The sequence below is a fragment of the Cetorhinus maximus genome, chromosome 7, assembly GCF_964194155.1.
Source record: "Cetorhinus maximus chromosome 7, sCetMax3.hap1.1, whole genome shotgun sequence".
Taxonomy (NCBI): domain Eukaryota; kingdom Metazoa; phylum Chordata; class Chondrichthyes; order Lamniformes; family Cetorhinidae; genus Cetorhinus; species Cetorhinus maximus.
The window spans coordinates 444,797-472,252 of record NC_135885.1 but is presented as its reverse complement, the minus strand read 5'-3'; the positions used below and the strand labels follow the sequence as shown (position 1 = coordinate 472,252).

Sequence of the window (27,456 nt, the reverse complement as noted above, 5' to 3'; positions counted from 1 at the left end):
AGGGATAGTGAAGAGGGAGCTTTATTCTCTATCTAACCCCGTGCTGTACCTATCCTGGGAGTGTTTGACGGGGACAGTGTAGATGGAGCTTTACACTGTATCTAACCCCATGCTGTACCTGTCCTGGGAGTGTTTGATGGGGATAGCGTAGAGGGCGCTTTACTCTGTATCTAACCCCGTGCTGTACCTGTCCTGGGAGTGTTTGATGGGGTCAGTGTAGAGGGTGCTTTACTTTGTATCTAACCCCGTGCTGTACCTGTCCTGGGAGTGTTTGTTGGGGACAGTGTAGAGGGTGCTTTACTCTGTAGCTAACCCCACGCTGTACCTGCCCTGGGATTGTTTGATGGGGACAGTGTAGAGGAATCTTTACTCTGTATCTAATCCCGTGCTGTACCTGTCCTGGGAGTGTTTGTTGGGGACGGTGTAGAGGGAGCTTTACTCTGTATCTAACCCCGTGCTGTACCTGTCCTGGAAGTGTTTGTTGGGGACAGTGTAGAGGGCGCTTTAGTCTGTATCTTACCCCATGCTGTACCTGCCGTGGGAGTGTTTGACGGGGATAGTGTAGAGGGAGCTTTATTGTCTATCTAACCCCGTGCTGTACCTGTCCTGGGAGTGTTTGACGGAGACAATGTAGATGGTGCTTTACTCTGTATGTAACCCCGTGCTGTCCCTGCCCTGGGAGTGTTTGATGGGGACAGTGTAGATGGAGCTTTACTCTGTATCTAACCCCTTCCTGTACCAGCCCTGGTAGTGTTTGATGTGGAAAGTGTAGAGGGAGCTTTACTCTGTGTCTAACCCTGTGCTGTACCTGTCCTGGTCGTGTTTGATGGGGACAGTGTAGAGGGAGCTTTAATCTGTATCTAACCCTTGCTTTACCTGTCCTGGGAGTGTTTGATGGGGACAGTGCAGATGGAGCTATACCCTGTTTCTAACCCCGTGCTGTACCTGGCCTGGGAGTGTCTGATGGGGACAGTGTAGAGGGAGCTTTACTCTGTATCTAACCCCATGCTGTACGTGACCTGGGAATGTTTGATGGGCACAGTGTAGAGGGAGCTTTACTCTGTATGTAACCCTGTCCTGTACCTGCCCTGGGAGTGTTTGATGGGTTAGTGTAGAGGGAGCTTTACTCTGTATTTAACCCCGTGCTGTACCTGTTCTGGGAGTGTTTGATGGGGATACCTGTGTGAAACATTGAATGTTGCCCGAGCTAAATTTTGGAAAAAGCTTTCTGAAATCAGGAAATGTGTAATGTTGGACTGTACAGAATCTGAAAATGTGAAAACTGTGCAACATTCTCGCTGTGCTCTGGTCCCACTCCCTGTCCCTGTCTGAAGTTGAAGCTGATTGAACATGAGTTTCTGACCCCATGTCTATCCTTTCATCAGGAACATCTCTGTAATATATTGCCTGTCCATGCTTCAAGACCCCTATCCATGCCTTTGTTCACTACAAACAACTATCGAATCGCACTCCTGCTCAGCTTCCCATCTTCCAACCCGCATAAACCAGAACTCAGCCAAACCCCTACTCACCACACTCAAACTCACACCAGGGTCAATTTACCCATACCTAGGTGATTGCTGACCTACACTAGATCGCTGCCCGGCAACACCACCACTCTTATCCTTGTTTACTAGTTACTCCATAGATTTTCATTCATGGGATGTGGGCTTCGCTGGCTGGGCCAACATTTATTGCCCATCCCTAATTGCCCTTGAGAAGGTGGTGGTGAGCTGCCTTCTTGAACCGCTGCAGTCCATGTGGTGTAGGTACACCCACAGTGCTGTTAGAGAGGGAGTTCCAGGATTTTGACAGTGAAGGAACGGTGCTATATTTCCAAGTCAGGATGGTGAGTGGCTTAGGAGCGGAATTCCTGTTGGTTCCCTCACCACCTGCCGCAGACCCAGTCTAGCAGCTATGTCATTCAGGACTCAGCCAGCTCGGTCAGTAGTGGTGCTACCGAGCCACTCTTGGTGATGGCCATTGAAGTCCCCACCCAGAGTACATTCTGTGCCCTTGTCACCCTCAGTGCTTCCTCCAAGTGGTGTTCAACATGGAGGGGCACTGATTCATCAGCTGAGGGAGGGCGGTACATGGTAATCAGCAGGAGGTTTCCTTGCCCATGTTTGACCTGATGCCATGAGACGTCATGGGGTCCGGAGTCGATGTTGAGGACACCCAGGGCAGCTCCCTCCCGACTGTATACCACTGTGCCCCTACCTCTGCTGGGTCTATCCTGCCGGTGGGACAGGACATACCCAGGGATGATGATGATGGAGTCTGGGACATTATCTGTAAGATATGATTCCTTGAGGATGACTATGTCAGGCTGTTGCTTGACTTTCTTGTGAGACAGCTCTCCCAATTTTGGCACTAGCCCCCTGATGTTTGAAGGTAGCAATGTGGTTGACTCTGAAATGGCCGATCCAGACACTCGGTTGTAATAAACCAAGACAAAGTCTCAAAAAAGGAATGAAACCAGACAGACCACCCGGCATCGACCTGGGCACCAGAAACAACAACAGCAAACTCAGCCCTGTCAACCCTGCAAAGTCCCCCTTACTAACATCTGGGGGCTTGTGCCAAATTTGGGAGAACTATCTCACAGACTAGTCAAGCTACAGCCTGACATAGTCATCCTCACAGAATCAAATCTTACAGATAATATCCCAGACTCCACCATCACCATCTCTGGGTATGTCCTGTCCCACCAGCAGGACAGACCCAGCAGAGGTAGCGGCACAGTGGTATACAGTCGGGAGGGAGCTGCTCTGGGAGTCCTCAACATCGACTCCGGACCCCATGAAGTCTCATGGCATCAGGTCAAACATGGGCAAGGAAACCTCCTGCTGATTACCATGTACCACCCTCCCTCAGCTGATGATTCAGTGCCCCTCCATGTTGAACGTCACCTGGAGGAAGCATTGAGGGTGGCAAGGGCACAGAATGTACTCTGGTTGGGGTCTTCAAAGTCCATCATTGAGAGTGGCTCGGTAGCACCACTACTGACCGAGCTGGCCGAGTCCTAAAGGACATAGCTGCTAGACTGGGTCTGCGACAGGTGGTAAGGGGACTAACAAGAAGGAAAAACATACTTGACCTCACCCTCACCAACCTGCCTGCCACAGATGCATCTGTCCATGACAGTATCAGTAGGAGTGACCACCGCACAGTTGTTGTGGAGACAAGTCCCACTTTCACATTGAGGATACCCTCCATCATGTTGTGTGGCACTACCACCGTGCTAAATGGGATAGATTTCAAACAGATCGAGCAAGACTGGGCATCCATGAGGTGCTTTGGGCCATCAGCAGCAGCAGAATTGTACTCGAACACAATCTGTAACCTCATGGCCCGGCATATCCCCCACTCTACCATTACCATCAAGCCAGGGGATCAACCCTGGTTCAATGAAGAGTGCAGGAGGGCATGCCAGGAGCAGCACCAGGCACACCTAAAAATGAGGGGTCAACCTGGTGAAGCTATAACACAGGACTGCTTGCGTGCCAAACAGCATAAGGAGCAAGTGATGGACAGAGCTAAGTGATCCCACAACCAACAAATCAGATCTAGGCCCTGCAGTTCTGCCACATCCAGTCGTGAATGGTGGTGGACAATTAAACAACTCACTGGAGGAGGAGACTCCACAAATATCCCCATCCTCAGTGATGGAGGAGCCCAGCACATCAGTGCAAAAGATAAGGTTGAAGCATTGGCTACAATCTTCAGCCAGATGTGCCGAGTGGATGATGCATCTCGGCCTCCTCCGGAGGTCCCCAGCATCACAGATGCCAGTCTCCAGCCAATTCGATTCACTCCATGTGATATCAAGAAACAGCTGAAGGCATTGGATATTGCAAAGGCTTTGGGCTCTGACGATATTCCGGCAATAGTACTGACGACTTGTACACCAGAACTTGCCGCACCCCTAGCCAAGCTGTTCCAGCACAGCTACAACACTGGCATCTACCTGACTATGTGGAAAATTGCCCAGGTGTGTCCTGTACACAAAAAGCAGGACAAATCCAACTGGCCAATTACTGCCCCATTAGTCTACTCTCAATCATCAGTAAAGTGATGGAAGGGGTTATCAACAGTGTTATCAAGCGGCACTTGCTTAGCAATAACCTGCTCACTGATGCCCCGTTTGGGTTCTGCCAGGGCCACTCAGTTCCTGACCTTATTACAGCCTTGGTTCAAACATAGAGAAAAGAGCTGAACTCCCGAGGTGAGGTGAGAGTGACTGCCCTTGACATCAAAGCAGCATTTGACTGAGTGTGGCATCAAGGAGCCCTAGCAAAACTGGAATCAATGGGAATCAGAGGGAAAACTCTCCGCTGGTTGGAGTCATACCGAGCACAAAGGAAGATGGTTGTGGTTGTTGGAGGTCAGTCATCTCAGCTTCAGGACATCACTGCAGGAGTTCCTCAGGGTAGTGTCCTAGGTCCAACCATCTTCAGCTGCTTCATCAATGACCTTCCTTCCATCATAAGGTCAGAAGTGGGGATGTTCGCTGATGATTGTGAAATGTTCAGCACTATTCACTACTCCTCAGATACTGAATCAGTCCATGTCCAAATGCAGCAAGACCTGGACAATATCCAGGCTTGGGCTGACAAGTGGCAAGTAACATTCACACCACACAAGTGTCAGGCAAATACCATCTCCAACAAGAGAGAATCCAACCATCACCCCTTGATGTTCAATGGCATTACCATCACTGAATCCCCCACTATCAACATCCTGGGGGTTACCATCGACCAGAAACTGAACTGGACTAGCCATATCAATACTGTGGCTACAAGAGCAGGTCAGAGGCTAGGAATCGTGTGACGAGTAACTCACCTCCTGACTCCCCAAAGCCTGTCCACCATCTACAAGGCACAAGTCAGGAATGTGATTAAATACTCCCCACTTGCCTGGATCAGTGCAGCATCAACAACACTCAAGAAGCTTGACACCGTCCAGGACAAAGCAGCCCACTTGATTGGCACCACATCCATAAACAGTTACTCCCTACATCACCAATGCACAGTAGCTGCAGTGTGTACCATCTACAAGATGCACTGCAGCAACTCACCAAGACTCCTTAGACAGCACCTTCCAAACCCATGACCACTACTATCTAGAAGGACAAGGGCAGCAGATAGATGGGAACACCACCACCTGGAAGTTCCCCTCCAAGTCACTCACCATCCTGACTTGGAAATATATCGCCGTTCCTTCACTGCCACTGGGTCAAAATTCTGGAACTCCCTCCCTAACAGCACTGTGGGTGTACCTGCACCACATGGACTGCAGCAGTTCAAGAAGGCAGCTCACCACCACCTTCTCAAGGGCAATTAGGGATGGGCAATAAAAGCTGGCCCAGCCAGTGACGCCCACATCCCATGAATGAATTTCTTAAAAATGGAAGAACTTTGCAGGTGTGACTGGTTGGAGTGTGCCTTGGATGTGTCCAATGCTCTGTTTCTATGATTATTCACCTTTTCTGTTTGATACAACTGAGTGGCTCACTTGGCCATTTCAGAGAACAGTTAAGAACAAACCACATTGCTGTGGGACTGGGATCACATGTAGGCCAGACCAAGTAAGGATGGCAGATTTCCTTCCCTAAAGATCTTAAGTGAACCAGGTGGGTCTTTACAAAAATTCAGTAGTTTCATGGTCACCATCACTGCTAGTGGCTTATTATTTTTGATTAATTTAACTATTTAAATTTCCCAGCTGCTGTGGTGAGATTTGAACTTATACGTGTGGATCATCAGTCCAGGCCTCTGCATTACCCAGCCAGTAACATGACCACTATGGTATCGTTCCCATGGCCTCACCCTGCCTTCTCTCTGTCTCAGCCAGATAGCTGCTTTCCTCCAATTCTGGCCTCATGACCATCCCCAATTTTAATTGCTCCGCCTTATGTGCCTTCAGCTGCCTGGGCCCCAAGGTCTGGAATTCCCTCCCTAAACCTCTCCGCCTCTCTACTTCACTTTCCTCCTTTAAGACGTTGCTTATAACCAACATCTTTGACCAAAGTTTAGGTCACCTGACCCAATATTGCCTTAAATGGCTCAGTCTCAAATTTTACTTGACCATTGCTCCTGAGATGTACCTTAGGGTTAAAATGTAATATAAATACATGTTGTTGCTGCACAAAGGCCTAGGAGAGAGGAATATTTTCCAGAACTTTCTGTCTTCCTTGCTTGTTTTCAGTTCCAATTGACCTCAACCAGAGATTTCAACCCACTTTTATTTAAAATTACATCAAGTGGAGAGCAAAGAAACAGCCTCTTCTCAATCCCTCTTCATCTCACCTCATCAGCATATCATTGTAACCCTCTGTCCCTTCTGTGTTTATCCAGCTTTCCTGCATTCCTATCCTCTTTTAACTTGCTTTTGTTTAACCCATCAGGTGATGAGCTCCCCCAGCAGCTTGCCCCAACCTGGCAGTAGCACTGTCACATTCAAATCTATTGAGGGAATGGCCCCAGGCTCTGTGATTGGTTCAGTAGCTCCCCAGGATCGACTGACACGTGTGGATGGACAGGTAACCTACACTGTGGTAGGGGGAACGGATTTGGATGGGCGATTTGTGGTGGACAGGTTGACAGGTGACATCTACCTCGCTCAGGAGCTGGATTATGAATCAGGCTCACGTTACCAGCTGGAGATTGCTATTGATGATCTGAGCACAGGCTTTCCTCACAGAACCATTACCATTGTAGAAATTGATATTGAAGATCGCAATGAGTATGCGCCACAGTTTGCTGAGGATCCCATCACTGTTGTTATCAGTGAGAATGCAGAGCTCGGTGCCTCTGTTTATACCTTTCAGGCAGTTGATAAAGATGGAAGTGGCCCCAACAGTGAGGTCCAATACTCGCTTCTCCAACAGACTCCCCCAGGAACCTTCCTCCACATTGATCCAATTACAGGGATACTGACAGCAGGAGCACCTATTGACCGTGAGCTCACTCCATTCTTCCTTCTTGTGGTACAAGCTATGGACCAAGCGATTAACGGCTCCCAGCGCAAATCCTCAGCAGTAACTGTTCGTGTCTTTGTGACTGATGAGAATGATAACAGTCCCCATTTCCTTTCCCCGTCTGTGCTCAATGTGATGGAGAATCAGCCGATTGGCACAATTATCTCTTACGTTGTTGCCCAGGATGATGACCTGGGAGAGAACGGCCGACTTAGTTACCGTCTAAAATCCAGCTTTGGAGGCAGCAAGTTCCGGCTCAATCCAAACACAGGTGAGCATTTAAGTGATGGTGTTTGAGGGAGACAGGGATGCTCAATAACCCCCGATATCTCTCTATTAACCCCCAATATCCCCAGAAAACCCCCAATTACCACAGTTAACCCCAGATAACCCCGCCAATTATTCCAGTTAACCCCTGATTACCCCAGATAACCCTGATTATGCCAAATAACCCTCAATTACCACAGTTAACCGATTACCACAAATGTACACCCAATTAGCCCCATTAGCACATAAGTATCCAGGAGGCGATGGCGTAGTTGGTATTGTTGCTGGACTAGTAATTCAGAGACCCAGGGTAATGCGTACCACAGGGATCTGTGCTGGGTCCCCTATTATTTGTCATTTATATAAACGACATAGATGACTATGTTGGGGGGTAGGATTAGTAAGTTTGTGGATGACACAAAGATTGGCCAGGTGGTTAACAGTGAGGTTGAGTGTCTTGGGCTACAGGAAGATATAGACGGGATGGTTAAATGGGCAGATAAGTGGCAGATGGAATTTAACCCTGAAAAGTGTGAGGTGATAGACTTTGGAAGGAGTAATTTGACAAGGAAGTATTCAATGAACGGCATGACACTAGGAAGTTCTGAGGAACAAAGGGTCCTTGGCGTGTGTGTCCATAGATCTCTGAGAGCGGAGGGGCATGTTAGTGGGGTGGTGAAAAAGGCATTTGGGACCCTTTCCTTTATCAATCGAGGCATAGCTTACAAAAGTGGAGAGGTCATGTTGGAGTTGTATAGAACCTTGGTGAGGCCACAGCTGGAGTACTGTGTGCAGTTCTGGTCGCCACATTATAGGAAGGATGTGATTGCACTGGAGGGAGTTCAGAGGAGATTCACCAGGATGTTGCCTGGGATGAAACATTTAAGTTATGAAGAGAGGTTGGATAGACTTGGGTTGTTTTCGTTGGAGCAGAGAAGACTGAGGGGCAACCTGATCGAGGTGTACAAGATTATGAGGGGCATGGACAGGGTGGACAGGGAGCAGCTGTTCCCCTTAGTTGAAGGGTCAGTCACGAAGGGACATAAGTTCAAGGTGAGGGACAGGAGGTTTAGGGGGGATGTGAGGAAAAACTTTTTTACCCAGAGGGTGGTGATGGTCTGGAATGCACTGCCTGGGAGGGTGGTGGAGGCGGGTTGCCTCACATCCTTTAAAAAGTACCTGGATGAGCACTTGGCACGTCATAACATTCAAAGCTATGGGCCAAGTGCTGGTAAATGGGATTAGGTAGGTAGGTCAGGTGTTTCTCACGTGTCGGTGCAGACTCGATGGGCCAAAGGGCCTCTTCTGCACTGTGTGATTCTGTGATTCTGCGAATGCTCTGGGGACCTGGGTTTGAATCCTGACACAGCAGATGGTGGAATTTGATTTCAATAAAAACCTGGAATTAAAAGTCTGATGATGACCATGAAAGCATTGCCGATTGTTGTAAAAATCCATCTGGTTCACTAATGTCCTTTAGGGAAGGAAATCTGCTGTCCTTACCTGATCTGGCCTACATGTGACTCCAGACCCACAGTAATGTGGTTGACTGTTAGATGTTCTCTGCTATCTAGTCAAGATGGGCAATAAATGCTGGCCTAGCCAGCGACACCCACACCCCATGAACAAAAAAAATTACCCTGTCAACACCCCGATTACCCCAGCTGACCCCCTCCTCCCCATTGTCCCCTTTGCTGATCACACACATCTGTTGCCTGACCTTCACAGAGCCTTGCAGTTGTTTGGAAGAATGGGTTCTGCGAATCACTGCTTAATGATCAAGATCCTGCCTGTTTGATTGCAGGGGCCTTGTCCATTGTGAAAGATCTAGATTGTGAAGAACAGAGTTGGATTAACCTGACAATTGAGGCTTGTGATCATGGCACTTTCAGACGCTCTGCTACACAGCTCCTCCACATTCAGCTGATTGATGTCAATGATGAGGTGCCAATGTTTGAGGAGACGGTGTATGAAGCTAGTGTCATGGAGAATCAATCAACTGGAACTCAGGTTATCCAGATCCACGCCACTGACAGGGACCAAGGTAACCACTCACTCGACAGATAAACAGAACCTGGGCTATGTTGGGAGGGGCAGTGTTTGGGGGTGTCAAGGTGAGTGATGGACCCGCTAACAGTCACTCCAAGCACAGCTGCTGGAGATGAAACACTAACAGCATAAAACTGGGTACAAACTACCCTGGGGGAAAAATCTGGATTGACGCTGTCAGCTGCAGCCTAGGAGTAGCAGCAAAATGGGAGAGTGTACATGGGGCTGTGGGAGGGGATTAAATGGGTGGGTAGAGTCAGTGATAGGGGAGAGTGTACATGGGGCTGTGGGAGGAGATTAAATGGGTGGGTAGAGTCAGTGATAGGGGAGAGTGTACATGGGGCTGTGGGAGGGGATTAAATGGGTGGGTAGAGTCAGTGATAGGGGAGAGTGTACATGGGGCTGTGGGAGTGGATTAAATGGGTGGGTAGAGTCAGTGATAGGGGAGAGTGTACATGGGGCTGTGGGAGGGGATTAAATGGGTGGGTAGAGTCAGTGATAGGGGAGAGTGTACATGGGGCTGTGGGAGGGGATTAAATGGGTGGGTAGAGTCAGTGATAGGGGAGAGTGTACATGGGGCTGTGGGAGGGGATTAAATGGGTGGGTAGAGTCAGTGATAGGGGAGAGTGTACATGGGGCTGTGGGAGGGGATTAAATGGGTGGGTAGAGTCAGTGATAGGGGAGAGTGTACATGGGGCTGTGGGAGGGGATTAAATGGGTGGGTAGAGTCAGTGATAGGGGAGAGTGTACATGGGGATGTGGGAGGGGATTAAATGGGTGGGTAGAGTCAGTGATAGGGGAGAGTGTACATGGGGCTGTGGGAGAGGATTAAATGGGTGGGTAGAGTCAGTGATAGGGGAGAGTGTACATGGGGCTGTGGGAGGGGATTAAATGGGTGGGTAGAGTCAGTGATAGGGGAGAGTGTACATGGGGCTGTGGGAGGGGATTAAATGGGTGGGTAGAGTCAGTGATAGGGGAGAGTGTACATGGGGCTGTGGGAGTGGATTAAATGGGTGGGTAGAGTCAGTGATAGGGGAGAGTGTACATGGGGCTGTGGGAGTGGATTAAATGGGTGGGTAGAGTCAGTGATAGGGGAGAGTGTACATGGGGCTGTGGGAGGGGATTAAATGGGTGGGTAGAGTCAGTGATAGGGGAGAGTGTACATGGGGCTGTGGGAGGGGATTAAATGGGTGGGTAGAGTCAGTGATAGGGGAGAGTGTACATGGGGCTGTGGGAGGGGATTAAATGGGTGGGTAGAGTCAGTGATAGGGGAGAGTGTACATGGGGCTGTGGGAGGAGATTAAATGGGTGGGTAGAGTCAGTGATAGGGGAGAGTGTACATGGGGCTGTGGGAGGGGATTAAATGGGTGGGTAGAGTCAGTGATAGGGGAGAGTGTACATGGGGCTGTGGGAGGAGATTAAATGGGTGGGTAGAGTCAGTGATAGGGGAGAGTGTACATGGGGCTGTGGGAGGGGATTAAATGGGTGGGTAGAGTCAGTGATAGGGGAGAGTGTACATGGGGCTGTGGGAGGGGATTAAATGGGTGGGTAGAGTCAGTGATAGGGGAGAGTGTACATGGGGCTGTGGGAGGGGATTAAATGGGTGGGTAGAGTCAGTGATAGGGGAGAGTGTACATGGGGCTGTGGGAGGGGATTAAATGGGTGGGTAGAGTCAGTGATAGGGGAGAGTGTACATGGGGCTGTGGGAGGGGATTAAATGGGTGGGTAGAGTCAGTGATAGGGGAGAGTGTACATGGGGCTGTGGGAGGGGATTAAATGGGTGGGTAGAGTCAGTGATAGGGGAGAGTGTACATGGGGCTGTGGGAGTGGATTAAATGGGTGGGTAGAGTCAGTGATAGGGGAGAGTGTACATGGGGCTGTGGGAGGGGATTAAATGGGTGGGTAGAGTCAGTGATAGGGGAGAGTGTACATGGGGCTGTGGGAGGGGATTAAATGGGTGGGTAGAGTCAGTGATAGGGGAGAGTGTACATGGGGCTGTGGGAGTGGATTAAATGGGTGGGTAGAGTCAGTGATAGGGGAGAGTGTACATGGGGCTGTGGGAGTGGATTAAATGGGTGGGTAGAGTCAGTGATAGGGGAGAATGTACATGGGACTGTGGGAGTGGATTAAATGGGTGGGTAGAGTCAGTGATAGGGGAGAGTGTACATGGGGCTGTGGGAGGGGATTAAATGGGTGGGTAGAGTCAGTGATAGGGGAGAGTGTACATGGGGCTGTGGGAGGGGATTAAATGGGTGGGTAGAGTCAGTGATAGGGGAGAGTGTACATGGGGCTGTGGGAGGGGATTAAATGGGTGGGTAGAGTCAGTGATAGGGGAGAGTGTACATGGGGCTGTGGGAGGGGATTAAATGGGTGGGTAGAGTCAGTGATAGGGGAGAGTGTACATGGGGCTGTGGGAGGGGATTAAATGGGTGGGTAGAGTCAGTGATAGGGGAGAGTGTACATGGGGCTGTGGGAGTGGATTAAATGGGTGGGTAGAGTCAGTGATAGGGGGAGAGTGTACATGGGGCTGTGGGAGGGGATTAAATGGGTGGGTAGAGTCAGTGATAGGGGAGAGTGTACATGGGGCTGTGGAAGGGGATTAAATGGGTGAGTAGAGTCAGTGATAGGGGAGAGTGTACATGGGGCTGTGGGAGGGTAGTGAATAGGTGGGTAGAGTCAGTGATAGGGGAGAGTGTACATGGGGCTGTGGGAGGGTAGTGAATGGGTGGGTAGAGTCAGTGATAGGGGAGAGTGTACATGGGGCTGTGGGAGGGTAGTGAATAGGTGGGTAGAGTCAGTGATAGGGGAGAGTGTACATGGGGCTGTGGGAGGGGATTAAATGGGTGGGTAGAGTCAGTGATAGGGGAGAGTGTACATGGGGCTGTGGGAGTGGATTAAATGGGTGGGTAGAGTCAGTGATAGGGGAGAGTGTACATGGGGCTGTGGGAGGGTAGTGAATGGGTGGGTAGAGTCAGTGATAGGGGAGAGTGTACATGGGGCTGTGGGAGGGTAGTGAATAGGTGGGTAGAGTCAGTGATAGGGGAGAGTGTACATGGGGCTGTGGGAGGGTAGTGAATGGGTGGGTAGAGTCAGTGATAGGGGAGAGTGTACATGGGGCTGTGGGAGTGGATTAAATGGGTGGGTAGAGTCAGTGATAGGGGAGAGTGTACATGGGGCTGTGGGAGTGGATTAAATGGGTGGGTAGAGTCAGTGATAGGGGAGAGTGTACATGGGGCTGTGGTTGGAATGCCCTTGATGGGTCGAGGTCTTGTTCTATTTCCCTTGTTCCATATTTGTTTGTATTAAACGCCTCCATTGTATCTCTTTCTTTTACTGTTTGTTATTTTTTGCCAGTTTTGAAATGAGTTCTATCTTTCATCACTCTAGGCTCTAATGGCCTCCTGAGGTATGGTGGGGTGGTGGAGAACAGTTTCTCCATTGACCCAGTGACAGGTGTTATAAGAACCAGTCGAGTAATGGACAGAGAAGCACAGGATCACTATCAGGTCACAGGTAAGTGACCATTTGATGTTGCAAGAGAGCTCGACAATAATTCTCTCTTTCTGTCTCTATGATGTCTTCACAGTTTCTTTCTCTCTCTCTCTCTCTGTCTCTCTCTCCATCAATCTCTCTCTTACCCTCTGTTTCACTCACTCTCTCTCTGTCACTCTGTCTGCCTCACTCCTCTATATAATATGTCTCTCTTCTTCTGTTTCTTCACTCCCAGCCTTTCTGTCTCTATCATCATATTATCCTTATCGTTTATTCCTCTCCATCCTTTTAAATAAGAACATGAGAAATAGGAGCAGGAGTAGACCATTCAGCCCATCGAGCCAGTTCCACCATTCAGTAAAGTCATGAGTGATCTACCTTAACTCCACTTTCCTGCCTGTTCCCCATATCCCTTTATTCCCTGAGAGACCAAAAGATTCGTTTATCTCAGCCTTAAAAATATTCAACAATGGAACATCCACAACCCTCTGGGGTAGAGAATTCCAAACATTCATAACCCTTTGAGTGAAGAAATTTCTCCACATCTCAATCCTAAATGATTAACCCCTCATTCTGAAACAGTGCCACTGTAATCTACATTCCCCAGCCAGGGAAAAGAGCCTCTCAGTATCTACCCTGTCAAGCCCCTTCAGAACCTTCTATGTTTCAATAAGATCACCCCCCATTCTTAACTCCAGAGAATATAGACCCAATTTACTCACTTCTCATCATCACCCTCACATCTCAGGAACCAATCTAGTGAACTCTGCCGCACTGCCTCTATTTTTCCTCTCCCTCTTTCTGTCTGTCTCATTATCTGTCTCTCTCCTTCTTTCTCTCCCTCCCCCTTCTCAATACTGTGACTATCCATAGAACCATAGAACACTACAGCACAGAAAACAGGTCATTCGGCCCTTCTAGTCTGTGCCGAAATATTATTCCGCTCTCATTGTCCCTTTCATGCTCACATTCTCTCTCTGCCTCTCTCTCTCTCCCCATTTCTGTCCCTTGCCCACTCTCCCTCTCTCTATCACAATCACTCCACCTCTTTTATCTTGGAGTGTCTACGTGGTTGCATTGTTTACTAACAGGTTATTTGTTGTAGTTTATGTTAAAGATAGTGGGACTCCTCCCAATTTTGCAACGGTGACAGTTTCCATCAGGATTGAAGATGAAAATGACAACAGGCCAATGTTTGAGAAGGATGTATATGAGCTGCAAGTGCCAGAAAACCAGGAGCGTGTGACACTCTTCACAGCTAAGGCCACAGATAAAGACTCTGGTGAAAATGGGCGCTTGGAATATGAGATCATTGGTAAGATTAAGAGAGTGTTTGAGTTGGTGAGAGAATTTAAGTGTGGAAGGTGTGTGTGTTTTGTGAGTGTGTTAGTGTGTAAGCAAATGTAAGAATTTGTATCTATTTTGTGAATGAGTCTCAATAGAACAACTGGAGTTTACATTTTTTTATTCTTTCATGGGATGTGGGCATCACTGGCGGAGTCAACATTTGTTGCCCATCCCTAATTGCCCTTGAACTGAGTGGCTTGCTAGGCCATTTCAGAGGACAGTTAAGATTCAACCGCATTGCCATGAGTCTGGAGTCACATGTAGGGCAGACCAGGTAAGGACATTATCAGATCATCCATGATCTCATTGAATGGTGGAGCAGACTCAATGGGCCGAATGGCCAACTCCTGCTCCTACGTCTTATAAGGGCATTTGTGAACCAGATGGATTTTTACAATAATATGGCAGTTTAATGATTGTTACTAATGTGATTAGCATCTCATTCCAGATTTATTAATTGAATTAAAAAGGAATGAGACCGGACAGACCACCCAGCATCGACCTAGGCACCAGAAACAACAACGGCAAACTCAGCCCTGTCAACCCTGCAAAGTCCCCCTTACTAACATCTGGGGGCTTGTGCCAAAATTGGGAGAGCTGTCTCACAGACTAGTCAAGCAACAGCCTGACATAGTCATCCTCACCGAATCATATCTTACAGATAATGTCCCAGACACCACCATTACCATCCCTGGGTATGTCCTGTCCCACTGGCAGGATAGACCCAGCAGAGGTAGGGGCACAGTGGTATACAGTCAGGAGGGAGTTGCCCTGGGAGTCCTCAACATCGACTCCGGACCCCATGAAGTCTCATGGCATCAGGTCAAACATGGGCAAGGAAACCTCCTGCTGATTACCACGTACCTCCCTCCCTCAGCTGATGAATCAGTGCCCCTCCATGTTGAACATCACCTGGAGGAAGCACTGAGGGTGACAAGGGCACAGAATGTACTCTGGGTGGGGACTTCAATGCCCATCACCGAGAGTGGCTCGGTAGCACCACTACTGACCGAGCTGGCCGAGTCCTAAAGGACATAGCTGCTAGACTGGGTCTGCAGCAGGTGGTGAGGAACCAACAAGAGGGAAAAACATACTTGACCTCATCCTCACCAACCTGCCTGCCACAGATGCATCTGTCTATAACAGTATCGGTAGGAGTGATCACCGCACAGTCGTTGTGGAGACGAAGTCTCGTCTTCACATTGAGGATACCCTCCATCATGTTGTGTGGCACTACCACCGTGCTAAATGGGATAGATTTTGAACACATCTAGAAACTCAACACTGGCTATCCATGAGGTGCTGTGGGCCATCAGCAGCAGCAGAATTGTACTCGAACACAATCTGTAACCTCATGGCTTGGCATATCTGCTACTCTACCATTACCACCAAGCCAGGCGACTAACCCTGGTTCAATGAAGAGTGCAGGAGGGCATGCCAGGAGCAGCACCAGGCATACCTAAAAATAAGGTATCAACCTGGTGAAGCTATAACACAGGACTACTTGTGTGCCAAACAGCAAAAGCTGCAGGTGATAGACAGAGCTAAGCCATCCCACAACCAATGGATCAGATCTAACTTCTGCAGTCCTGCCACATCCAGTTGTGAATGGTGATGGACAATTAAACAACTCCCTGGAGGAGGAGGCTCCACAAACATCCCCATCATCAATGATGGGGGTGCCCAGCACATCAGTGCAAAAGATAAGGCTGAAGCATTCGCAACAATCTTCAGCCAGAAGTGCCAAGCGGATGATCCACCTCAGCCTCCTCCGGAGGTCCCCAGCATCACAGATGCCAGTCTTCAGCCAATTAGATTCACTCTACGTGATATCAAGAAATGGCTGAAGGCACAGGATACTGCAAAGGCTATGGGCCCTGACAATATTCCGGCAATAGTACTGAAGACTTGTGCTCCAGAATGTGCTGCACCCCTATCCAAGCTGTTCCAGTGCAGCTACAACACTGGCATCTACCTGGCTATGTGGAAAATTGCTCAGGTATGTCATGTGCACACAAAGCAGGACAAATCCAACTCAGCCAATTCTCACATCATCTAGAATCATAGAGGTTTACAGCATAGAAAAATGCCCTTCAGCCCATCCAGTCTGCGCTGGTCAAACAAGTACCTAACTATTCTAATCCCATTTTCCAGCACTAGGCCCATAGCCTTGTATGCCATGGCATTGCAAGTGCACATCCAAATACTCCTTAAATGTTATGTTATGTTATTTTAGGCAGTGAGTTCCAGATTCCCACCACCCTCTGGGTGAAAAAATTCTTCCTCACATCCCTTCTAAACCTCCTGCCCCTTACCTTAAATCTATGCCCCCTGGCTATTGGTCCTTCCACCACAGGGAAAGTTCCTTCATGTCTACCCTATCTATGCCCCTCATAATTTTATACACCTCAATCATGTCCCCCCTCAATCTCCTCTGCTCCAGGGAAAATAACCCCAGTCTATCCAATCTCGCCTCATAACTAAAACTCTCCAGCCCAGGCAACATCCTGGTAAATCTCCTCTGCACTCTCTCTAGTGCAATCACATCCTTCCTATAATGCGGATTCCAGAACTGCACGCAATACTCCAGCTGTGGCCTAACCAGTGTTTTATACAGTTCCAGCATTACCTCCCTGCTCTTATATTCTATGCCTCGGCTGATAAAGGCAAGTATCCCATATGCCTTCTTAACCACCTTATCTACCTGTCTCGCTACCTTAAGGGACCAGTGGACATGCACACCAAGGTCCCTCTGATCCCCGGTACTTCCCAGGGTCCTACCATTCATCGTGTATTCCCATGCCTTGTTTGTCCTGCCCAAGTGCATCACCTCACACTTATCCGGATTAAATTCCATTTGCCACTGATCAGCCCTTGACATCAAGGCTCCATTTGACCGAGTGTGGCATCAAGGAGCCCTAGCAAAACTGGAGTTAAAGGGAATCAGGGGGAAAACTCTCCACTGGTTGGAGTCATACCTAGCACAAAGGAAGATGGTTGTGGTTGTTGAAGGTCAATCATCTCAGCTCCAGGACATCACTGCAGGGGTTCCTCAGGGTAGTGTCCTCGGCCCAACCATCTTCAGCTGCTTCATCAATGACCTTTCTTCCATCATAAGGTCAGAAATGGGGATGTTCGCTGATGATTGCACAATGTTCTGCACCATTGGCGACTCCTCAGATACTGAAGCAGCCAATGTCCAAATGCAGCAAGACCTGGACAATATCCAGGTTTGGGCTGACAAGTGGCAAGTAACATTCACGCCACACAAGTGCCAGGCAAAGGCCATCTCCAACAAGAGAGAATCTAACCATCACCCCTTGATGTTCAATGGCATTACCATCACTGAATCCCCCACTATCAACATCCTGGGGGTTATCATTGTCCAGAAACTGAACTGGACCAGCCATATAAATACTGTGGCTACAAGAGCAGGTCAGAGGCTAGGAATCCTGTGGCTAGTAACTCACCTCCTGACTCCCCAAAGCCTGCCCACCACCTACAAGGCCCAAGTCAGGAGTGTGATGGAAGACTCCGCATTTGTCTGGATGAGTGCAGCACCCACAACAGTGAAGAAGCTGGACACCATCCAGGACAAAGCAGCCCGCTTGATTGGCACCACATCCACAAACAATCACTCCATCCACCACCGACGCACAGTAGCAGCAGTGTGTACCATCTACAGGATGCACTGCAGCAACTCACCAAGTTTTGTTTTACAGTTCTGAAAGTTCTTGAAGTTTGAGAGATATTTGTTTAGTTTAAGGCCCAGCCAGCATTATGTTGGTACTAAATAAGTCAAAGTTCAACTGAGGACATTAGTATGTTTTGTACACTTTAGTCTTAACATAAAGAAGGCTTGTTTTTCCTCTTGGAAGAAACCATAGTTAAAAACCTATTTTACACCTTTTTGACCTCCAACTTTGTGGAGCTAAGACATCCCCAAATATATAAACTGACTTAGGCAGCACCTTCCAAACCCATGGCTGCTACCATCTAGAAGGACAAGGGGCAGCAGATACATGGGAACACCACCACCTGGAAGTTCCCCTCCAAGTCACTCACCATCCTGACTTGGAAATATATCGCCGTTCCTTCACTGTCACTGGGACAAAATCCTGGAACTCCCTCCCTAACAGCACTGTGGGTGTACCTACACCACATAGACTGTAGCGGCTCAAGAAGGTAGCTCACCACCACCTTCTCAAGGGCAACTAGGGATGGGCAATAAATTCTGGCCCAGTCAGCGAAGCTCACATTCCATGAATGAATTTTAAAAACCATCGCTTGTTGTAAAAACCCATCTAGTTCACTAATGACCTTTAGGGAAGGAAATCTGCCGTCCTTACCCAGTCTGGCCTACATGTGACTCCAGAGCCACAACTGCCCTCTGAAATGGCCCTAGCAAGGCACTCAGTTCAAGGGCAATTAGGGATGGGCAACAAATGTTGAACTTGTCTGTGATGCCCACAACCCATGAAGGAATAAAAGTTAAAAAAAACTTGGAGGGTTGGAGATTACAGAGATGGGGAAGGATAAGACCATGGAGGGATTTGAAAACAAGGATAAGAAATTGAGGCAAAAACAGAATTACCTGGAAAAACTCAGCAGGTCTGGCAGCATCGACGGAGAAGAAAAGAGTCGACGTTTCGAGTCCACTTGACCCTTCTACCAGTTCGACCAGTTCTGTTGAAGGGTCATGTGGACTCGAAACGTTGACTCTTTTCTTCTCCGCCGATGCTGCCAGACCTGCTGAGTTTTTCCAGGTAATTCTGTTTTTGTTTTGGATTTCCAGCATCCGCAGTAGTTTTTTGTTTTTATCTAAGAAATTGAGGCATTGCATTACCAGGTTCAGCGAGCACAGGGGTGATGGGTGACAGGGCTTGGTGCGAGTTTGGACATGGGCAGAGGAATTTTGGGTGACCTCAAGTTTACAGAGGATAGAATCATAAAATCATTACAGCACAGAAGGCGGCCATTTGGCCCATTGTGTCCGTGCTGGCTCTCCTAAGGAGCAATTCGCTTACTGCCCCTCCCCTACCTTCTCCCCACATCACTGCATATTACTCCTTTCAGGTAGTTAGAAAATGTAGAAACATTTTCAGCACAGAAGGAGGCCACTCTGCCCATCGTGTGTGCACCGGCTGCACCCAGCCTACTCCTATTCTCCAGCACTTGGCCCATAGTCCTGGAGTGGTCAGGATTTCAGGTGCATATCCAGACACCTCTTAAATGAATTGAAGGTTCTTGAATATGGGAGGTCAGCCAGGCCTGCTCTGGGATGGTCGAGCAGAGTTAACAAAGGCATGGACGAGGTTGCAGCAGTAGACAAGCTGAGACAGGAGCGAAGCCAGGTGATGTTACCAAGATGGGAAGAGGTGGCTTTAGTGAAGGTGTGTATATCTGCTCAGCAACTTGTCTCAAAGTCAAATAGTGGAGTATTGAATATGCAGGTGTGAAATTAAAAAGAAAATTTGGAAAGCAGTGAGTGGGCATGGAAAAGGAATTGGCAAGTAAAATGAAGCAAAACCCAAGAATGTTTAATATACACATAAAAAGCAAGAGGAGGGTCCATTAGAAACTAAAAAGTTACCTGTATTTGGAGGCGGGAGATCTGGAAATGATTCTTATTGTATACTATGCATCTGTCTTCAGTAAAGAGGATGTAATGCAGACGTTGTATAGAAGGAAAATCATACTTGACTTCATCCTCACCAACCTGCCTGCCCCAGATGCATCTGTCCATGACAGTATCGGTAGGAGTGACCACCACACACTCATGTGGAGACGAAGTCACTCTTCACATTGAGGATACCCTCCATCGTGTTGTGTGGCACTACCACCGTGCTAAATGGGATAGATTTCAAACAGATCTGGCAACTCAACACTGGGCATCCATGAGGCGCTGTGGGCCATCAGCAGCAGCAGAATTGTACTTGAACACAATCTGTAACCTCATGGCCCAGCATATCCCCCACTCTACCATTACCATCAAGCCAGGGGATCAACCCTGGTTCAATGAAGGGTGCAGGAGGGCATGCCAGGAGCAGCACCAGGCATTTAAACCAATATTTTGCATTGGCCTTCACAGTGGAGGACACTATAAACATCGCAAAGATATCAGATAAGCAAGGAGCTAATGGGAGGAAAGATCTTGTAACAGTCTCTATCATGAGGGACAAAGTATTTGACAAGCCAACGGGACTAAAGGCAGACAAGTCTCCAGGACCTGATGGCCTGAATCCAAGGGTTTTAAAGGAAGTGGCTGCAGAGATAGTGGAGGCATTGGTCGAAATATTCCAGAACTCACTGGAATCCGGGAGGGTCCCAGCAGATTGGAAAACTGCTAATGTAACACCCCTGTTCAAGAAGGGAGGGAGACAAAAAGCAGGAAACTATAGGACAGTCAGCCTAACATCTGTCGTTGGAAAAATGCTAGAGTCCATTACTCAGGAAGAAATAGCAGGACATTTAGAAAAGTTTAACACAATCAAACAGAGTCAACATGGTTTTGTGAAAGGGAAATCAGGTTTGACAAATTTGCTGGAGTTCTTTGAGGATATAACAAGCAGAGTTGATAAAGGGGAACTGGTAGATGTAATGTATTTGGATTTCCAGAAGGCATTCGATAAGGTGCCACACAGAAGGTTATTGCACAAGATAAGAGCTCACGGTATTGGGGGTAATGTATTAGCATGGATCGAGCATTGGTTAACACACAGAAGACAGAGGGTCAGGATTAATGGGTCTTTTTCAGGTTGGAAAGACGTAACTAGTGGAGGGCCTCAAGGATCAGTCCTAGGGCCTCAATTATTTACTGTCTATTTTAATTACTTGGAGGAGGGAGCAGAGTGTAATGTATCCAAATTTGCTGATGATACAAAAATAGATGGGAGGGCATGTTGTGATGAAGACGTAAGGAATTTGTAAAGGATATAGACAGGTTGAGTGAGTAGGCAAAAACTTGGCAGATGGAGTTCAATGTAGGAAAGTGTGAAGTCATGCACTTTGGTAGGAAGAATCAAAAGGCAGTCTATTATTTAAATGGGGACAGACTCCAAAAAAAGTGTAGCGCAGAGGGATCTGGGTGTTCTTGTGCATGAAACAGAAGGTAAATGGAATTTTGGCCTGTATTGCTAGGGGGTTGGAGTTTAAAAACAGGGAAGCCTTGTTACAGCTTTACAGGGTGTTGGTGAGGCTGCACCTGGAGTACTGTGTACAATTTTGGTCCCAATATTTAAGAAAGGATATACTGGCATTGGAGGCAGTTCAAAAGAGATTCACTAGGCTGATTCCTGGAATGAAAGGGTTGAATAATCAAGAACGGCTAAACAGGTTAGGCCTTTATACATTAGAGTTTAGAAGAATGAGGGGTGATCTTATTGAAATGTACAAGATTCTGAGGGGGCTTGACAGGGTAGATGTTGAGAAGATGTTTCCACTAGTGGGGGAATCTCAAACTAGGGGACATAGTCACAGAATAAGGGGACACTCATTTAAAACTGAACTGCAAAGGTATTTCTTCTCTCAGAGGGTAGTGAATGTCTGGAATTCTCTACCTCGGAGAGCTGTGGAGGCTAGATCACTGAAAGTATTTAAAGAGGAGGTAGATAGATTTTTGAAATATCGGGGAGTTGAGGGCTATGAGGGCATGAGAGAGGAGTTGAGACCTGGGGCAGATCAGCCATGATCTTATTGAATGACGGGGTAGGCTTGAGGGGCTGAATGGCCTAAACCTGCTCCTATTTCTTATGTTATTCTGTTCTTGAATGCAGAAAAATACATTGTCAACCTGCTGAAGCTATAAGACAGGACTACTTGCGTGACAAACAGCATAAGCAGCAAGTGATAGACAGAGCTAAGCGATCCCACAAACAATGGATCAGACCTAAGCTTTGCAGTCCTGCCACATCCAATCATGAATGGTGGTGGACAATTAAACAACTCACTGGAAGAGGAGGCTCCACAAATATCCCCATCCTCAATGATGGAGGAGCCCAGCACATCAGTGCAAAAGATAAGACTTTGCTACAATCTTCAGCCAGAAGTGCTGAGTGGATGATCCATCTCTGCCTCCTCCGGAGGTCCCCAGCATCACAGATGCCAGCCTTCAGCCAATTAGATTCACTCCATGTGATATCAAGAAATGATTGAAGGCACTGGATACTGCAAAGGCTATGGGCCCTGACAATATTCCGGCAATAGTACTGAAGACTTGTGCTCCAGAACTTGCCGCGCCCCTAGCCAAGCTGTTCCAGTACAGCTACAACACTGGCATCTACCCGGCTATGTGAAAAATTGCCCAGGTATGTCCTGTACACAAAAAGCAGGACAAATTCAACCTGGCCAATTACCGCCCCATTAGTCTACTCTCGATCACCAGTAAAGTAATGGAAGGGGTCATTAACAGTGCTATCAAGCAGCACTTGCTTAGCAATAACCTGCTCACTGACGCCCAGTTTGGGTTCCGCCAGGGCCACTCAGCTCCTGACCTCATTACAGCCTTGGTTCAAACATAGAGAAAAGAGCTGAACTCCCGAGGTGAGATGAGAGTGACTGCCCTTGACATCAAGGCCGCATTTGACCAAGTGAGGCATCAAGGAGACCTAGCAAAACTGGAGTCAATGGGAATATGAGCATATGAACGAGGAGCAGGAGTAGGCCATTTGGCCCCTCGAGCCTGCTCCGCCCTTTAATACGATTATTGCTAACCTGATAGTAACCTCAAATCTGTATCCCACCTACCCCCAATAACCTATCACTCCCTTGGTTACCAAGAATCTATCCACCTCTGCCATAAAAATATTTAAGACTCTGTGTCCACCACCTTTTCAGGAAGAGAGTTCCAAAGACTCACGACCCTCTGAGTGAAAAAAATTCACCTCATCTAGGTTTTAAATGTGCAAACCCTTATTTTTAAACAGTGACCCGGGGGGAGGAACTCTCCGCTGGTTGGAGTCATACTGAGCACAAAAGAAGATGGTTGTGGTTGTTGGAGGTCAATCATCTCAGCTCCAGGACATCACTGCAGGAGTTCCTCAGGGTAGTGTCCTCGGCCCAACCATCTTCAGCTGCTTCATCAATGACCTTCCTTCCATCATAAGGTCAGAAGAGGGGATGTTCGCTGATGATTACACAATGTTCAGCACCATTCACGACTCTTCAGATACTGAGCAGTCCACGTCCAATTGCCTCAAGACCTGGACATTATCCAGGCTTGGGCTGATAAGTGGCAAGTAACATTCATGCCACACAAGTGCCAGGCAATGACCATCTCCAACAAGAGAGAATCTAACCATTGCCCCTTGACGTTCAATGGCATTACCATCACTGAATCCCCCACTATAAACATCCTGGGGGTTACCATTGACCAGAAACTGAACTGGACTAGCCATATAAATACTGTGGCTACAAGAGCAGGTCAGAGGTTAGGAATCGTGTGATGAGTAACTCACCTCCTGACTCCACAAAGCCTGTCCACCATCTACAAGACACAAGTCAGGAGTGTGATGGAATACCCCCCACTTGCCTGGATAAGTGCAGCTCCCACAACACTCAAGAAGCTTGACACTGTCCAGGACAAAGCAGCCGACTTGATGGGCACCACATCCACAAACATTCACTCCCTCCAGCACCGACACACAGTAGCAGCAGTGTGTACCATCTACAAGATGCACTGCAGGAATTCACCAAGGCTCCTTCGACAGCACCTCCCAAAACCATGACCACTACCATCTAGAAGGACAAGGGGAGCAGATAGTTGGGAACACCACCACCTGGAAGTTCCTCTTCAAGTCACTCACCATCCTGACTTGGAAATATATCGCCGTTCCTTCACTGTCGCTGGGTCAAAATCCTGGAACTCCCTCCCTAACAGCACTGTGGGTGTACCTACACCACATGGACTGCAGCGGTTCAAGAAGGCAGCTCACCACCACCTTCTCAAGGGTAATTAGGGATGGGCAATAAATGCTGGCCCAGCCAGCGAAGCCCACATCCTGTGAATGAATAATAAAAAAAGCATGTGAAGCACTGGACAATATAATCATCAGACCCAGGTGAAATACGAGCATACAAATTAGAAGCAGGAGTAGGCCACTCGGCCCCTCGAGTCTGCTCCACCATTCAATAAGATCATGGCTGTAACCTCAACCCCACATCCCTACCTACCCCTGATAACCTTTCACCCCCTTGTTAGTCAAGAATCTATCCACCTCTGCTTTAAAAATATTCAAAGACTCTGCTTCCACCTTCTTTTGAGGAAGAGAGTTCCAAAGACTCACAACTCTCTGAGAGAAAAAATTTCTCCTCATCTCTGTCTTAAATGAGTGACCCCTTATTTTTAAACAGTGACCCCCTAGTTCTAGATTCTCCCACAAGAGGAAACATCCTCTCCACACCCACCCTGTCAAGACCCCTCAGAATCTTAAAGGTATCAATTAAGTCACCTTTTTTTTAGACATTCATGGGATGTGGGCTTCGCTGGCTGGGCCAGCATTTATTGCCCATCTCTAATTACCCTTGAGAAGGTGGGAGTGAGCTGCCTTCTTGAGCCGCTGCGGTCCATGTGGTGTAGGTACACCCACAGTGCTGTTAGGGAGGGAGTTCCAGGATTTTGACCCAGTGACAGTGAAGGAACGGCGATATATTTCCAAGTCAGGATGATGAGTGACTTGGAGGGGAACTTCCAGGTGGTGGTGTTCCCATCTATCTGCTGCCCTTGTCCTTCTAGATGGTAGTGGTCGTGGGTTTGGAAGATGCTGTCGAAGGAGCCTTGGTGAATTCCTGCAGTGCATCTTGTAGATGGTACACACACTGCTGCTACTGTGCATCGGTTGTGGAGGGAGTGAATGTTTGTGGATGTGATGCCAATCAAGCGGGGCTGCTTTGTCCTGGACAGTGTCAAGCTCCTTCAATGTTGTAGGAGCTGCACTTATCCAGGCAAGTGGGGAGTATTCCATCACATTCCTGATTTGTGCCTTGTAGCTGGTGGACAGGCTTTGGGGAGTCAGGAAGTGAGTTACTTGTCGCATGATTCCTAGCCTCTGACCTGCTCTTGTAGCCACAGTATTTATATGACTGGTTCAGTTCAGTTTCTGGTCATTGGTAACCCCCACGATGTTGATAGTGGGGGATTCAGTGATGGTAAAGCCACTGAAAATCAAGGGGCGATGGTTGGATTCTCTCTTGTGGAGATGGTCATTGCCTGGCACTTGTGTGGCGCAAATGTTACTTGCCACTTATCAGCCCAAGCCTGGATATTGTCCAGGTCTTGCTGCATTTGGACATGGACTGCTTCAGTATCTGAATAGTTGTGAATGGTGCAGAACATTGTGCAATCATCAGCGAACATCCCCACTTCTGACCTTATGATGGAAGGAAGGTCATTGATGAAGCAGCTGAAGATGGTTGGGCCTAGGACACTACCCTGAGGAACTCCTGCAGTGATGTCCTGGTGCTGAGATGACTGACCTCCAACAACCACAACCATATTCCTTTGTGCTAGGTATGACTCCAACCAGCGGAGAGTTTTCCCCCTGATTCCCATTGACTCCAGTTTTGACCATAAGACCATAAGACATAGGAGCAGAAATTAGGCCATTCGGCCCATCAAGTCTGCTCCGCCATTCAATCATGGCTGATAAGTTTCTCAGCCCCATTCTCCCGCCTTCTCCCCGTAACCTTTTACCCCCTTAACAATCAAGAACCTATCAATCTCGGTCTTAAATACACTCAATGACCTGGCCTCCACAGCCTTCTGTGGCAATGAATTCCATAGATTCACCATTCTCTGGCTAAAGAAGTTTCTCCTCATCTCTGTTCTAAAATGTCTTCCCTTTACTCTGAGGTTGTGCCCTCAGGTCCTAGTCTCTCCTACTAATGGAAACATCTTCCCCACGTCCACTCTATCCAGGCCTTTCAGTATTCTGTAAGTTTCAATCAGATCCCCCTCATCCTTCTAAACTCCATCGAGTATAGACCCAGAGTCCTCAAACGTTCCTCATATGTTAAGCCTTTCATTCCTGGGATCATTCTCGTGAACCTCCTCTGGACCCTCTCCAGGGCAAACACATCCTTCCTGAGATACGGGGCCCAAAATTGCTCACAATATTCTAAATGTGGTCTGACCAGAGCCTTATAAAGCCTCAGCAGCACATCCCTGCTTTTATATTCTAGTCCTCTCGAAATAAATGCCAACATTGCATTTGCCTTCCTAACTACCGACTCAACCTGCAAGTTAACCTTAAGAGAATCCTGGACTAGGACTCCCAAGTCCCTTTGCACTCCAGATTTCTGAATTCTCTCCCCATTTAGAAAATAGTCTATGCCTCTATTCTTCCTACCAAAGTGCATGACCTCACACTTGCCCATGTTGTAATCCATCTGCCACTTCTTTGCCCATTCTCCTAACCGTTCCAAATCCTTCTGCAGCCTCCCCGCCTCCTCAATACTACCTGTCCCTCCACCTATCTTTGTATCATCTGCAAACTTAGCCAGGATGCCCTCAGTTCCTTCATCTAGATCATTAATGTATAGAGTGAAAAGTTGTGGTCCCAACACTGACCCCTGTGGAACTCCACTAGTCACCGACTGCCATCCTGAGAAGGACCCCCTTATCCCCACTCTCTGCCTCCTGCCAGACAGCCAATCTTCTATCCATGCTCGTACCTTGCCTCTAACACCATGGGCTCTTATCTTACTGAGCAGCCCCCTGTGCGGCACCTTGTCAAAGGCCTTCTGGAAGTCCAAGTAGATAACATCCATTGGCTCCTTTGTCTAACCTACTCGTTACCTCCTCAAAGAATTCTAACAGATTTGTCAGGCATGACCTCCCCTTGATGAAACCATGCTGACTTTGCCCTATTTTACCATGCACTTCCAAGTATTCTGAAATCTCATCCTTAATAATGGACTCTAAAATCTCACCAATGACCGAAGTCAGGCTAATCGGCCTGTAATTTCCTGTCTTTTGCCTCACTCCCTTCTTAAACAGGTGGTTTACATTAGTGATTTTCCAGTCGTCTGGGACCCTCCCTGACTCCAGTGATTCCTGAAAGATCACCACTAATGCCTCCACTATCTCTTGAGCTATCTCCTTCAGAACTCTGGGATGTAATCCAGCTGGTCCAGGTGATTTATCCACCTTCAGACCTTTTCAGTTTTCCTAGCACCTTCTCCTTGGTAATGGCCACCATACTCACCTCTGCCCCCCCGACTCTCTTGAACTTTGGGGATGTTACTCGTGTCTTCCATCGTGAAGACTGACGCAAAGTACCTATTCAGTTCCTCTGCCATTTCTTTGTTTCCCACTACTACTT

General features: G+C 48.0%; 1 protein-coding gene across 2 annotated transcripts in view; it reads left to right on the top strand.

Moving 5' to 3' along the window:
• The window catches only part of LOC144682521 (protocadherin-16-like), a 357,547-nt gene that overhangs the window by 229,869 nt on the left and 100,222 nt on the right, over window positions 1-27,456 (top strand). For both annotated transcript variants that reach the window (XR_013577065.1, XM_078544911.1), the window contains exons 9-12: window positions 6,410-7,253; window positions 9,054-9,293; window positions 12,686-12,811; window positions 13,896-14,105. Coding sequence is in view for 1 of the 2 variants with exons in the window: in XM_078544911.1 (XP_078401037.1) it covers window positions 6,410-7,253; window positions 9,054-9,293; window positions 12,686-12,811; window positions 13,896-14,105 (1,420 nt within the window). In the remaining variant the exon portion in view is untranslated. The remainder of the gene's footprint in view (window positions 1-6,409; window positions 7,254-9,053; window positions 9,294-12,685; window positions 12,812-13,895; window positions 14,106-27,456) is intronic.